The 15,544-nt window shown below is 45.6% G+C and overlaps 1 protein-coding gene across 1 annotated transcript in view; it reads right to left on the bottom strand.

Annotated features, from left to right (window-relative positions):
• The window catches only part of PLEKHH2 (pleckstrin homology, MyTH4 and FERM domain containing H2), a 113,519-nt gene that overhangs the window by 2,324 nt on the left and 95,651 nt on the right, over positions 1-15,544 (bottom strand). Inside the window, exons 25-28 of the mRNA XM_029911745.1 lie at positions 15,209-15,350; positions 13,030-13,175; positions 11,199-11,328; positions 6,501-6,587 (exon numbers count right to left, since the gene is read on the bottom strand). Of these exons, the coding sequence (XP_029767605.1) occupies positions 6,501-6,587; positions 11,199-11,328; positions 13,030-13,175; positions 15,209-15,350 (505 nt within the window). The remainder of the gene's footprint in view (positions 1-6,500; positions 6,588-11,198; positions 11,329-13,029; positions 13,176-15,208; positions 15,351-15,544) is intronic.

Raw genomic sequence — 15,544 nt, 5'->3', positions numbered from 1 at the left:
AGCTCCCCACCCCAGCTTACCTCTGCTCCGCCTCCTCCCCGAGCACACCGCCCCCGCTCTAATTCTCCTCCCCTCCCAGGCTTGCGATGCCAAACAGCTGATTGGCGCTGCAAGCCTGGGAGACGGGAGAAGTGGAGCGGCGACTGCACGCTCGGAGAGGGGGCGTAGGAACGCTGTAAAAAAAAATTGGGGGCACCACTTTTTGGCGCCCCCAAATCTTGGCGCCCTAGGCAACCGCCTAGTTTGCCTTAATGGTAGCACCGGCCCTGATCTTTGTGTGTACAAGTGATATATACCACATTAGCAAAACTATTTGTGCTCACAAATGGGGATAAAATTGGTGGTTTGTTCACAGTACTAGTAGTGCACAAAACCTTCTGCATAGAGAGAAGCAGCACACTTTGCATTTTTGGCCTGTATTATTCAACACACAACTCTGGACATGTAGCTTTTGAGTCACTGCCATTTGTTATGCTGATTCATACCTAATATTATATCAATCAATATGGATAGTGTTTCAATACAGATATGCACATTTTAAATTATCATGAGAAAATATCTGTACAGTAATTATTTTAATCTCCTGGGTACCAAACTCCTTTTTGCCCTTGTTTTTTGACTAGCAAAAAGACCTCATCCAAATTGTAAAAGACAGGATTACCCTAACTTTTTCCCCATTACATTTTGTGTTAGGTTTGCCTGCATTTTCCAGGAAGAGGTCAGAACCTCCAGTGAGACTGCCCTCAGCTGCACCTGCTCAGTGCTCCTAATGCCCTACTGAGCCAGCCAGGCTACCTGATGGACCATCCTGCCTGATTGGCTGAGGAATCCTGCAGGCTGGTTCTGAAATCTAGCAGCAGTAGCTCACTGGCTGCTCAATGCCCACACCCACAGACTGTCTCCCCATTCTTGTCTCTCCAAGCCCTGCTCCTGCTCTGCTCCTCCACAGCTCCAGCCCAAGGCTGGGTGCAGGACAAGTTCTGTTCCCATCCTGTTCCAGCCTCACTCCTGCCTCAGAAGAGAAGGTTATTCACCTTGTGAAGTAACTGAGGTTCTTTGAGATGGTTGTCCCTGTGGGTGCTCCACTTTAGGTGTGTCCATGTGCCCTCATTTGCAATCGGAAATTTATAGTAGCAGTGCCTGGTTAGGTCATGCATGTGCTGTTGCTGTCTCGTGCCGCCTCAGTTGTTCTCTACCACAGAAAATCTAGCATGAAACTCCAAAGCAAAGGGGAGGAGAGAGGGTAGTGAAGCACCCATAGGGACAACCATCTCAAAGAACCTCAGTTACTGCATGGGGTGAGTAACCTTCTCTTCTTCTTTGAGGAGTGTCCCTGTGGGCGTTCCATTTTAGGTGATTGTTGAGCAGTGCCCCTCAATGGAAGGGAGGGGCTTTGGAGTTGTGTTCGTGATTGACTGTGAGTCCAAATAGAATGTCCAATGATGACTGTTGATGTAGCCAATAGGCAGACCATGAGCCAAATCCGGCCCGCCAGATGCTTTAGAACAGACCCCGAAATCTTTTCATTTACTTATTATCATTATTGTTAGGTTTTTTTATTATTATTTTCTCTGGAGGCTGGACCTTGACGATATCTTTGGCCAAGAAATTTGGACCTTAACAAAAAATAATTGACTATAATTGACTACCCCTGCTCTATAGCATAGTGCTTTGTGAATGTGTGGGCAGATGCCCAAGTTGCTGCTCTGCAAATGTCCATAATGGGGACATTATTGAGAAAGGCTATGGATGTTGAAAGTGCTCTGGTAGAGTGTGTGCGGGCTCCCAATGGGGCTTGTAACTGACATTTTTGATAACACAAGTGGATGCATCCTGATATCCATTTGGATATTCTCTGTTTTGAGATGATGGCTTCCCCTTTTGATCGTTCTGTTATAGAGACAAATAGTTTAGGTGATTTTTCTAAACGTTTTTGTTCTTGCAATGTAGAAGGCTAATGCTCTTCAGACGTCCAGGGTGTGGAGTGATGCCTCTCTTTTGTCTGCATGTGGTTTTGGAAAAAATGCAGGTAAGTAAATGGGTTGGTTTAAATGAAAAGAAGGGGGAACTTGCAGTAAGAATTTGGGGTATGGTCTTAGGGTAACTTTATCTTTTAAAGAAAGTTGCGTATGGAGGGTGTGCTATTAGGGCACCTAGTTCTCCCACACGTCTAGCAGACCTAATGGCGATGAGGAAAGCCATCTTCATAGATAGATGGAGTAATGAACACTTGGCCAGAGGTTCAAACAGGGTTTCTGTAAGTCCACGTAAGACCAGGTTGAGGTCCCACATAGGAGTTGCGGTCCTTATTTCAGGGTAAGTGTTCTTAATGCCTTTGAGGTAACGTTTGGTTGTTGGGTGGGCAAATATGGTGACCCCATCCACCTTATTGTGGAAAGCCGTGATAGCTGCAAGGTGTATCTTGACAGAGATTGTGGAGAGTCCCAGTTTTTTAGTTCTAATATGTAATCCAATACTCTTGGTAAAGGAGAGGATGTTGGTATGATTTGTTTGCTCTGGCACCATATGCTGAACCCTTTCCATTTAGGAGTATATGTCTTTCTTGTATTTGATCTATGGCTGTTCAATAAGAGGTCTTTTACTTCCTCCGAGCAGGTTGTTTCATTTTCTCTCAGCCATGGAGTAGCCATGCCTTGAGGTTGGGTTGGTGGATGTGTCCACATTTTGGGAGAAGAGATGAGGTATTAGAGGAAGATTTTGAGGTGGGCATGCCACTATCTTTAATAGGTAAGGGAACCATGTTTGCCTGGGCCATGTAGGTACTATTAGGATGACTTCTGATCTGTCCCTCCTGATCTTATGTATGACCTGGTTAGGAGTGGGGTCGGAGGAAATGCTACTCCTGGGGGAATTCTGCGCCACTGCACATGCGCAGAATTTATCTCCTGCAGATTTCTTTGCTTCTCCGCAGAAAAATGACTTTCTGATGGGGAAGCAAAGGGAAGCCGCAAGAGCAGTCATATGACCCTTTCCAGCAGTATGTTTTGAGTGCCCAGGGCAGCTGGCAGAGAGGTAAATCACTGTGGGCCAGGGAGCAGGACTGGGGAAGACCCAGCTTGTGGCTCCTTCCCTGCGCCAGGCTCAGCTGCTCGTCCCAGCTGGGCTGGGGAGGACGGGACTTCCTCTTCCCCTGCACGGCATCCAGGGCCATGTCAGATCCACCTCCAGATTTCTCACCCAGCTGTAGGAAGCTCTGCAAACTCCACACTCCTCCCCCCCCGCCCCGCCGCTTCCTGCATCCATCGCTCCTCAGCTGCAGGCGGAGGGATCCCTGTACAGGGAGCTGCTCCCCCATCTGCCCAACCCCCATGCATCCAGACCCCCTCATACCCAGACATCTGGACCCCCCACTGAGCCCTCCACACCCAGATTTTCTGGCCGAGCTCTATCCCCACTACACCTAGACACCCCCCCACACTGAGCCCCTTCCACCTTCACCTGGACCCTCCTGTAGCGTCCCATTACCATTGCACCCAGAACCCACAACAAGCCCCGTGCATCCAGATCTCCCCCGCACCCAGATCCCCCACTGAACTGCCCGCACCCAGATTGACCCACACAGAACCCTCTCAACCCACAAATGTCGAAGGTTGGGTTGGGATTTGTTGTTATCTGGTTTGTCTTTGCCTGTGTGGCTGTGTGTATGGTGGTGACCTGAATCTCTGCATATAATACCTGCCCTGTTTCTTATTTGCTGGTGTATAGCTGTCCAGGGATTTTAGTGTTGCCCTTGAATCTTTCAGGATACGAAGGGACTCATCTGTTTTGGCTGCAAATAGTTTTGGGTCTTCAAAGGGCAGGTCCTTGACCTTTACCTGCACCTCTCTCAGGAACCCCGAGAGAGGGAACCATGATGCATGGCTCATGATCACCGATATTGCAACGGAGCCTGCTGCCATATCTGCGGAGTCAAGTGAGGCCTGCAGTGCTGTCCTGGCAGTGAGATTACTGAAGGTCATGTTACCAGTGTAGGTACCGCAGATGGTGCCAATGCGTTGCTTGGTACCGAGTGTCTCTTCAGCTCCATCAGTACCGAGGCAGAGGGTTTTACTTTGCCCTTTGAGCCTCTGGCAGAGCTTGCCTGCTTAGGGTCTTTTGCTCTCTGGGTACTCATGGTACTGGATGGTCCTGGTGTCTTGGAGTCTGACGTACCCGGCGCTGTCGGTACCAATGTGGTCTCGGCAGTAGGGGAGTGCTTTTTCTTAGCCGATTCCCACGGAGGTGAAGTCTGAGCCCACTTTTTTGTAGCCTTCCTGGGAAAAGGCTCTTTAGTAGGAGCTGTTGTGGCAGAACCTTTATCACAGGCTGCCAATGGCAAAGGGAGTCCTTGACTTGGGATCTGAGGCTGGTCGCAGAGATTCTTCCATCATAAGTAGCATAAGTTATAGATCCTTCGCTTTCCTTGTTCTGGCCTTTAGATTATGGCAATGCGAGCACTTCTGAGGTATGTCTCACCAAGACAGCAGGATACACTGTGCATGTCCATCAGAAATAGGGATTGACAACCTGCACGTCAGACAGCATTTGAATCCCGGAGAGCTGGGCATGCCAGAGAATCTTCTGTCCCAGAATGAGAGGGGGGAACAGTAAAACTATAGAAAACTTAAACTTATTGTCCTAATAAGGGAGATAAGGATAGAATATTTTTTTTAAAATAAAATAAGTAGGAAGGGTGAGAATAAATAACTTCCTAATTGCTAACTTAAGTTTTACCTATAAAGTTATTTTATACTAAAAAAAAGTAAGAGGCGCTGCTAAGTGCTCCGACTCAAGCCAAAGGCGGTAGAGAAGGAACTGACGGATGCTTGGTCATGCAGCACTATGTAACCTCCTGAGGGGGCACAAGAGGCACTGGTGCATGTGCAATCCAACCAGGCACTGCTACTACAAATCTCCGATTGCAAGAGCAGGGCGCATGGACAGCTAAAGTGGAGCACACACAGGGACATTCCTCAAAGAAGAACCAGCCTTGCTCCTGCCTTCCCTGACTCCTGGTAATCCGGCTCCGACCCTCCGCTCTGACTCTTGACTCCACCTCAACCCTTGGCTCTGGCATTCGGACTCCGACTTCGGTCCCGACTACTGGCTCTGATTCCTGACTTTGACTCTGTCTCGACTCTTGGCTTTGGTGTTCGAACTCCAATCAGTAGGCCTCACTCCCTAGTCCCACTCTGACCCCTAGGCCTGACTGCCTATGACTTGGTCCACTGACAGAGGCCAACCTTACGGGCTGAGAAACACAGTTGTATGTTAAGAAAGACTGAGCTGGATCAGAACTTAAATTGAAGACCTTCATGGAGTGAGAAGGGTGTTGATGGAACACCATGTTGCAGCCTCTATTTCCTCTCAATCTGCTTGATTGCTCTTCTCCCTCCTCTTTTCATCCTTTAATATTTATTACATTTGTCTAATTCCTCTATACCAGGGGTTTGCAAACTTCATTGAACCATGACCCCCTTCTGACAACAAATTAGTTCACGACCCCAAGAGGGGGGGACCGAAGCCTGAGCCCGCCCAAGCCCCAGTGCCCTGCAGGGGGTCTGCAACCTGAGCCCTGACGCCCAGGGCTGAAGCCCTCAGACTTTGGCTTCAGCCTTGGGCAGTTGGGCTCGGGGTTCAGCCCCAGGCCCCAGCAAGTCTAAGCCAGCACTGGTGACCCCATTCAAAGGGGGTCGCAATCCCCTTTGGGGTCCTGACCCACAGTTTGAGAACTGCTGCTCTGTACCTATCTTTAAATACAAAGGCAGGTTTAGAGAAAAAGTATACATTTTTGTTATGTTAGAGATTTTAATTAATCAAGGAAATTCAGTGTTAACATTCTGATAGCAACAATTAATTCTACCCCTTTGGAAATTTGAATTAAAACAGGGAGCCTCTCAGGTACACAAGATTAACACCAGTGCCGCTCCATTGATTTCAGTGGAGTTACTACTGCTTTACACCACTGTAAGTGAGAAAAGAATCAAGTCTTTAATTACATGACTAAACAACACAGGGCAATATGACATACTGTTCAACAAATATAATGGGAATAATCATATTATGTAACTGTAAATGCATTTATGTATCACTTTCCATTAGTGCATATTGTCTTATGAGTGATCATTTAAATGAAAGCCTCAAGTAGGAAGAGTTCAGGTTCTTGTGGGAATCTTATCTATGAATTTCCTTTTATCATTTAATTTACTAGTTTCATATATAAAATGTTTCCCTGAGAAAGATGATAAATACCAAGCAAAGTAATCAAGAGGTACTTCCACCATGAGTACTAATATAACCATGGCAGTAACTTTAAAACATTTTATAGTAACAAACTTACGCTTTAAGAGACAAACTATGCATCTAAGTATACAGGACCAATTTCAGCCCTGGTGTAATTTCATTTAAATCAGTGGCAATACATCAAGAATGAATTTGGCCAATATATTCACTATTAAAATATATTTAAAATTTAAACTAAAACTGTTTTTTTCTTTTACCAGAAAGCTGTATTCTAGAATGCTTATGCCATCTTCATGTACAACAAGCCATACGTAGGAACTCTCAAGTGTGGATGTTGTTAGAGGCTACAAAAAGAGAAACAGCATTCCATTACACATTATAAATGGGGCTAGCTTTAAATAGTAACTTAATTAAAAGACTCAGACATTTTAAAATTTGTCAGATATCACACCAAAATATAAGGGAGCAGAAGTGCTGCAAAGAAGTTAGGGTATATATTTTAGGATTATTTGAAGGGAAATAAAAAACGAAAATTACCTCACAGCTTATTTACCAGACCTGTGTTGTGATTTGTGTCCCCAAGGGTCAAGCATGACACGAACATTTATTTAGGTTATTGATTTTTAGGGTTTTTATTGCTGCAGAACTTCAGGCTCAATTTCTTTATTATTCACGTCTCAATACTATCTTCTTTAGTAACAAAGTTGTGGGATGTTTAACAGTGATTTAGATGTCAGCAAGGGAGAATCTGCTTGAAATATATTCTGTACATTTAATCTCTATTAATGCTTCTAAGGACAAAAACCCAACTCCCATTTAAGTCTTTAATCGGAGTTGAATCAGACCCAAAAAGTATTAATTTAAAAAGGCTGCTTCAAAACAAGGAAAAAGATAGTGAGAGGATGCTGTGTGGAATGATATTAGAATGCAGGGGAGACATGGGCTAGAAATTAGGACTTACTTATTATTAAGATTATTAAAATTCATCAGCGTATTACTTAATCCAAGCAGTAACCGTTTGTTTGAAAAGTGTGAATTGGGAGTGCTTTGTTCCAGGTGGGCCTTGAGTGGTTGATTAGAGGGAAGTCAGTGTTTGGTACTGCAGGCACAGCATGCTGAAGAATCAGAGAGGGCAGTGCAGAACTGGGAAGAAAATTGGCAGCATGTGACCTCCAGAAGAAGAAAGAGGAGAACCCATGTACCCCCAATGCAGATAGTGGTAAGAAATCGTTTTCAGGGTCTCTGCACAGGTACTACGGCGGAGAATGGTTTGGAAGAGTCATCTGAGAGAAGGGATCAGAAGGAGACCCCATCGACCGGAAGGCATGGGATGCACTGTCCTAGGGATGCGGGTTCCATGACCATTACTCCCAAGAGGAGGAGACGGGTGGTGGTGGTCGGGGACTCCCTCCTAAGGGGGACAGAGTCATCCATCTGCCGTCCAGACCAGGAAACTCTAAGTGTGCTGCTTGCCTGGAGCTAGAACTCAGGATGTGACGGAGTGTCTGCCGAGACTGATCAAGCCCTCAGACTGCTACCCCTTCCTACTTCTCCACGTGGGGACCAATGATACTGCCGAGAATGATCTTGAGCAGGTCACTGCAGACTATGTGGCTCTGGGAAGAAGGATAAAGGAGTTTGAGGTGCAATTCATATTCTCGTCCATTCTCCCTGTTGAATGAAAAGGCCCAGGTAGGTACCATCGAATTGTGGAGATAAATGGATGGTTGCACAGGTGGTGTGGGAGAGAGGGCTTTGTATTCTTCGACCACGGGATGTTCTTCCAGGAAGAAGGATTGCTAAGAAGAGATGGGATCCACCTAACGAAGAGAGGGAAGAGCATCTTCGCAGGCAGGCTTGCTAACCTAGTGAGGAGGGCTTTAAACTAGGTTCACCGGGGGATGGAGACCTAAGCCCTGAGGAAGTGGGGAAGTGGGATACTGGGAGGAAACACAAGGCGGAGGGTGCAGCAGGGGAGGCCTCCTGAGTCATACTGAGAAACTAGGGCAATTGGCTAGTTATCTTAGGTGCCTGTACACGAATGCCAGAATCCTTGGAAACAAGCAGGAAGAATTGGAAGTCCTGGCACAATCAAGGAACTATGATATAATTGGAATAACAGAGACTTGGTGGGGTAACTCACATGACTGGAGCACTGTCATGGATGGGTATAAACTGTTCAGGAAGAACAGGCGGGGGAGAAAAGATGGAGGAGTTGCACTGTATGTAAGAGAGAAGTATGATTACTCAGAGCTCCAGTATGAAACTGGAGAAAACCCAAAGACTCTCAACAGGTTAAGTTTAGAGGCGAGAGCAACAAGGGTGATGTCGTAGTGGGCGTCTGCTATAGACCACCAGAATGGGAGGATGAGGCTTTCTTCAGACAACTGACAGAAGTTTCCAGATCACAGGCCCTGGTTCTCATGGGGGACTTCAATCACCCTGACATCTGCTGGGAGAGCAATACAGCAGTGCACAGACAATCCAGAAAGTTTTTGGAGAGTGTTGGGGATAACTTCCTGGTGCAAGTGCTGGAGGAACCAACTAGGGGCCGTGCTCCTCTTGACCTGCTGCTCACAAACAGGAAAAATTGGTAGGGGAAGTAGAAGTGGGTGGCAACCTGGGTAGCAGTGACCATGAGATGGTCAAGTTCAGGATACTGACAAAAGGAAGAAAGGAGAGCAGCAGAATACGGACCCTGGACTTCAGAAAAGCAGACCTTGATCCTTCATGGAACTGACAGGCAGGATCCCCTGGGAGGCTAATATGACGGGGAAAGGAGTCCAGGAGAGCTGGCTTTATTAAGGGCGCAGGAACAAACCATCCGGATGTGCAGAAAGAATAGCAAATATGACAGGCGACCAGCTTGCTTAACAGAGAAATCTTCAGCGAGCTTTAACACAAAAAAGGAAGTTTACAAGAAGTGGAAACTTGGACAGATAACTAGGGAGGAGTATAAAAATATTGCTCGAGCATGCAGGGGTGTAATGCAGGAAGGCCAAAGCACAATTGGAGTTGCAGCAAGCCTGGGATGTGACGGGTAACAAGAAGGGTTTATACAGGTATGTTAGCAACAAGAAGAAGGTCAGGGAAACTTTCTGAATGGGGGAGGCAACCTAGTGACAGATGATGTGGAAAAAGCTGAAGTACTTAATGCTTTTTTTGCCTCGGTCTTCACAGACAAGGTGAGCTCCCAGACTGCTGCACTGGACAGTACAGTATGGGGAGGAGGTGAGCAGCCCTCAGTGGTGAAAGAACAGGGTAAGGACTATTTAGAAAAGCTGGACATGCACAAGTCCATGGAGCCGGATCTAATGCATCTGAGGGTGCTGAGGGAGTTGGCTGATGTGACTGCAGAGCCATTGGCCATTACCTTTGAAAACTCGTGGCGATCAGGGGAGGTCCCGGACAATTGGAAAAAGGCAAATATAGTGCTCATCTTTAAAAAAGGGAAGAAGGAAAATCCGGGAAACTACAGACCGATCAGCCTCACCTCAGTGCCTGGAAAAATCAAGGAGCAAGTCCTCAAGGAATCCATTTTGAAGCACTTGGAGGAGAGGAAGGTGATCAGGAACAGTCAACATGGATTCACCAAGGGCAAGTCATTCCTGACCAACCTGATTGCCTTCTATGATGAGATAACTGGCTCTGTGGATATGGGGAATGCGGTGGACATGATATACCTTGACTTAAGCAAAGCTTATGATACGGTCTCCCATAGTATTCCTGCCAGCAAGTTAAAGACGCATGGACTGGATGAATGGACTATAAGGTGGATAGAAAGCTGGCTAGATCGTCAGGCTCAACAGTTAGTGATCAATGGCTCAATGTCTAGTTGGCAGCCGGTATCAAGCGGAGTGCCCCAGGGGTCAGTCCTGGGGCTGGTTTTGTTTAACATCTTCATTAATTATCTGGATGATGGGATGGTTTGCACCCTCAGCAAGTTCGCTGATGACGCTAAGCTGGGGGGAGAGATAAATACCCTGGAAGGTAGGGATAGCATCCAGAGTGACCTAGACAAATTGGAGGATTGGACAGAAGAAATCTGATGAGGTTCAACAAGGACAAGTGCAGAGTCCTCCACATAGGACGGAAGAATCCCATGCACTGCTACAGGCTGGGGACTGACTGGCTAAGCAGCAGTTCTGCAGAAAAGGACCTGAGGATTAAAGTGGACAAGAAGCTGTATATCAGTCAACAGTGTGCCCTTGTTGCCAAGAAGGCTAACGGCATATTGGGCTGCACTAGTAGGAACATTGCCAGCAGATCAAGGGAAGTGATTATTCCCTTCTATTTGGCACTAGTGACGCCACATCTGGAGTACTGCATCCAGTTTTGGGGCCCCCACTACAGAAAGGATGTGGACAAATTGGAGAGAGTCCAGCGGATGGCAACGAAAATGATCATGGGACTGGGGCACATGACTTACGAGAAGAGGCAGAGGGAACTGGGCTTGTTTAGTCTGCAGAAGAGAAGAGTGAGGGGGGATTTGATTGCAGCCTTCAACTACCTGAAGGGTGGTTCCAAAGAGGATGGAGCTCGGCTGTTCTGAGTGGTGGCAGATGACAGAACAAGAAGCAATGCTCTCAAGTTGCAGTGGGGGAGGTTTAGGTTGGATATTAGGAAAACCTATTTCACTAGGAGGGTGGTGAAGCACTGAAATGGGTTGCCTAGGGAGGTGGTGGAATCTCCATCCTTAGAGGTTTTTAAGGCCTGGCTTGACAAAGCCCTGGCTGGGATGATTTAGTTGGGGTTGGTCCTGCTTTGAGCAGGGGGTTGGACTAGATGACCTCCTGAGGTCTCTTCCAACCCTAATCTTCTATGATTCTATTAACAGAGATTCAAGCAACAGAAACACTTCCAACCCACTTTCAACTTAATTTGTTTTCTTCCTGCATACTACATTCAAACTTAAACCACCAACACCAAAACCCAAACCCGGTAAAGTTCCTTACTTTTGCCGCAAACATTTTAGCACCAAAGAATGACCACTTTCTGGCTACTGTGAGATAAATGCGCACACAATCTGCAGCACTGTGCCCCCGGAGAGCCATCCATCTAGTTGATAATCGCTGACGAAGCTGTCTGTTTGAAATGAAACTCATAGTGAGAATGTACTTTTGGATTTTGTTGTTAAAAAAGAACTAGTAAAAACCCAATCAAAAACTTTTGATTTTGTTAAAATGAGTATTCGATTTATGTGCTATAGGTCTGTCATATCTATCAGATATGCTGTATAGAAAACTCCAAACCAGTCATTAATATCATTTGCGTACAGCAAACCTTAGGTACCTTCTTGTTTCTGGAACACCATGATTAAATTTAAATGATCTAGGACGGTTCCCACCCCCCTTTTAAATAAAAAGTACTAGCAGCACAGGGTGCAAACATACAGCTCAGCTTCTGATATACATCTACAGGTACCCATGTGTGAAAGTAGAATTAAAAGGACATCTGTGAGATGAGATGTATAACCTCCACACTGGAGAGCCAAGGGTTAACAAGCAACTCTAGTCCCACAAGGCCCCATCCAGCTGCACTAGCTGGGCATACTCAAAATGGAGGCAGAGCTCAAAAGGGAGCAGTCCTAGTCATCAGGGTGGACAGAGGAAGGGGAGCAGTTATCTGCTGTTAACTTCTGCAGCAAGGCCACAGGAGCTCCACACCGCCTGGACCAGACCCCACTGCTGAACTGCCAAATGCCCTGTGGAGACTCGGGATGTTGGGCTGGGACTGGAGTAAAACAGCCTCTGGAGAACCCTGCCCCTTTGTGAGTGAATAAGCAGACCCTGTGGTGACTTTGGAGGGGTAAGAGTAGGAAGTAACCCAATGAGCAGGCTTGGTGGTGTCCACCTTCAGGCCGCATACCCAACCCGCTGGTCGCAGGACCCTGGATTGAAACCCAATGGAGCAGGGAGCGGCCTGGGTTCCCCTACGGCTGGCCCTGCAGACTCTTGCTGCTGGACGACACAGCTGCAGACTGTCACCACTGGGCTATACTACCGAACCCCCTGACAATCCACAACATGAAATATAGAATTTTTACCAACAAATTTAAGTATTTTCAGGTACTATATCCTACTCTTCAGTATGCCAGCTATATTTTGGTTTTACAATAACATTTTCCTGTTTTTCAAATCTTTTTCTTTTCCTGTAGCTCTGTTTGCCATGAGCCATGGGAAAACAGTTGCTATAACATTAGCAGAAATTAGAAGAATACATTATTTTTGTTCAAAATATCTTAAATTATGAAATACCCAATGTTTGACTAGAACAGATACAAATCCTGCAACGTTTACTCATATAAGTAGTTGAGTTCAATGAGTCTGCCCGCTTGAGTAAGGACTACTCTTGGACCAGACTATGGCACCCTTACTCAACTTTAGTAATACCTTAATAGACTTGTTCATTTCAATGGGATTATTGTCTGAGTAAAATAATATTCCAAGTAAGTAAGAGTGTCAGAATCAGGTCCTATGTGAGTAAAGGTTATAAGATCCTAAGTAATTTGTGTATTCTGAGAGTTGAGAGCATTTTGCTAAAATACATGATTAATAATTCTATTGTATATTTGGGTAACAAAGATTTAGAGGAAATGGGTTCTCCCTAACCCATTTGGTAAAAAGAATTTCAGTTTCATATATAGCTCTAGACAAAAATTTCTCATAAATGTATATCTAAAGCTTCCAGTATAACTGAAAAAGGCTTACTTCATCCCTAAACATAACAGAACCCTAAAAGTAAAAACGTTCACATCTTGTCTATCATAATACTTCCCCCTCTCACCTTAACTGTTCTTCTGAACAGCCATGCCTATACCTCTTTGGGTAAAATCTCTCCACTACATGTTTCAATGTCTGATTGGACTTGGAGGGAGAAGTAACTTGCCCTGCTGGAGTTGAGAAAGGTCTTTCGAAGTCCCCAATCTCCACCTAGTGGAAAGGCCAGGAAAGAGAAGATCTTTGTTTGTACAGAGTCATTTTAGAAATTAAATACAGTAACTCCTCGCTTAACGTCGTAGTTATGTTCCTGAAAAATGCGACTTTAAGTGAAACGATGTTAAGTGAATCCAATTTCCCCATAAGAATTAATGTAAATAGGGGGGTTAGGTTCCAGGGAATTTTTTTTTTGCCAGACAAAAGGCATTATATACATTTTAAACAATTTTAAACAAGCAATTTAATACAGGTATACGTTTTAAACAATTTTAAAGAAACAATTTTATACTACAATCATCACTGCTGCGTATGAAGCTTGGTTGAGGTGGTGGAGTCAGAGAGTGGAAGAGGATGGATTGTCCGGCTGCTCCTCTTGCTGTTCTTGCAAGCACAGGCACAACTATACATGACTTTGCCGGGGGCAGGGGGCTCAACCCTCGGCCCATCCACTCCACCCTTTCCCCCAAACCCCCACCCCTTGATCTGCCTCTTCTCCCCCCCACTTCCTCCCCCTTTACTTCGCACGCTGCGTTCTCGCTCCTCTCCCCTCCCTCCCCTCCCATCTGAACGCTGCAAGCCAGCTGATTGCCGCGGGCAGGAAGCAGGGGAGGGAGGGGGAGCCTGCACGCCGAGTCCTCGCTCCTCCCCCTCCCTCCTGCCTCCTAAACGCCGCAAGCCAGCTGATTGCCGCGGGGGGAGGAGGGGGAAGGCACTGATCCGCGGGGTCTGCCGGCGGGTGAGAGGCGCTGGGGGGAGGGAGGGATGTAGGGAGGCTGCCAGCTGTGGAGAAAGCAGGCAGCCAAACAACGTAATAGTGGAGCATTGCACAACTTTAAATGAGCATGTTCCCTAATTGCTCAGCAACGAAACAACGTTAACCGGGATGACTTTAAGTGAGGAGTTACCGTACCTTTTATGCATTGTCTCGTTGATTAGCATACTGTAAAACTTAAAATGTTTTGTCCATTAAAGTATATTTTCACTGATATAAAAATAGCGCAAGTTATATTTCACTTCTAATTACATTAAATTCACCAGGCAAAATTAGTTAGCACAAATCAAGTTTAAATTACAAAAGTAAAAAACATATTGTATAGAGTTTTCTTGCATTTCACAGTATTTCATATACAGGGACAAAACTTCAGCTGGTGTAAATTGACAAGTTCTAATTAAGCCAATCCAGAAAGTACCGTATATACTCGTTCATTAGCCCGTTCATTGATAAGCCGACCCCCCAAGATGGTTAGGTAAAAATAGCAAAAACTGTATGATCCTTTCATAAGCCGACCCTATATTTCAGGGGTTGGCAAACTTTGGCTCCTGGCCTGTTAGGGTAAGCCGCTAGCGGGCCTGGACGTTTTGTTTACCTGGAGCGTTCACAGGCACGGAGCCCCTCAGCTCCCAGTGTCCACGGTTTGCTGTTCCCAGCTAATGGGAGCTGCAGGAAGGGCCCGCCACTTCCCGCAGCTCCCATTGGCTGGGAACGGTGAACTGCAACCACAGGGAGCTGAGGGGCTCCATGCCTGTGAACGCTCCAGGTAAACAAAACGACAATGTATTAGATATTCAATTCAATGATTCCATAGAGTTTAAAATCATCGAATTTTGGTGTAGACCCATTTATAAGCCGACCCCCACTCTTTGATGTGTCACTTTTTTACCAAAAAGATTCGGCTTATGAACGAGTATCTACGGGTAACTCTCAAACTTTCTTTATGTGATGATCTCTGTGTTTTTCTTATGAAAATAAATCTTATACAGAAGTATATCGATTGAAACATCTGTAGGCTGTATTATTATGGTATATATAATTTTCAGAAGTTATTCATGGCACAGTGATTGGGGAGACCTGTTCAAGACTCCCTGTAACAAAATCAAATGGCTATGCTATGTTTAATTAATTAGGGCAGGATCGTGCAAGGTGCTGTGAACCTCCCGCCTTAACACTGATGTCAATAGGAGTAGAAAGTGGTCAGCAGTGGCCCGTTAATGTACAAGTTGACTGTTACCATAAACTCATAGATTACCTGAGCTAAAAGAGCTGCCATTTCCAGTGCCAGTTCTTTGTTGATAGGGAAAAGTCCATTTACTATCTGATCATTTGTCTGATACATTAACAGCAGCTTTTCCCTGTCTGTCTCCCCACGGACTTGAACTGAGAAATAAAGCCTACAAAAGAAGAAAGAAAAGTTATTTAAAAATGAAAATAGGGGTATTAGACCCTGGGTATTAGTAATGAGAGCTATGACCTTGCACCTCTGGGCCACTAGTTTGAAGTCAGCTCTGACCATAAATTGTTACCATCTGATGGCTTACATTGACTCATGTGAAATGAGTTGGTGATATCAATCCAGTTCCTAATG

The sequence above is a fragment of the Terrapene carolina genome, unplaced genomic scaffold (genome assembly GCF_002925995.2).
Source record: "Terrapene carolina triunguis isolate 2854851 unplaced genomic scaffold, T_m_triunguis-2.0 Scaffold120, whole genome shotgun sequence".
NCBI lineage: Eukaryota > Metazoa > Chordata > Testudines > Emydidae > Terrapene > Terrapene triunguis.
This window is presented reverse-complemented; position numbering and strand designations above follow the sequence as displayed.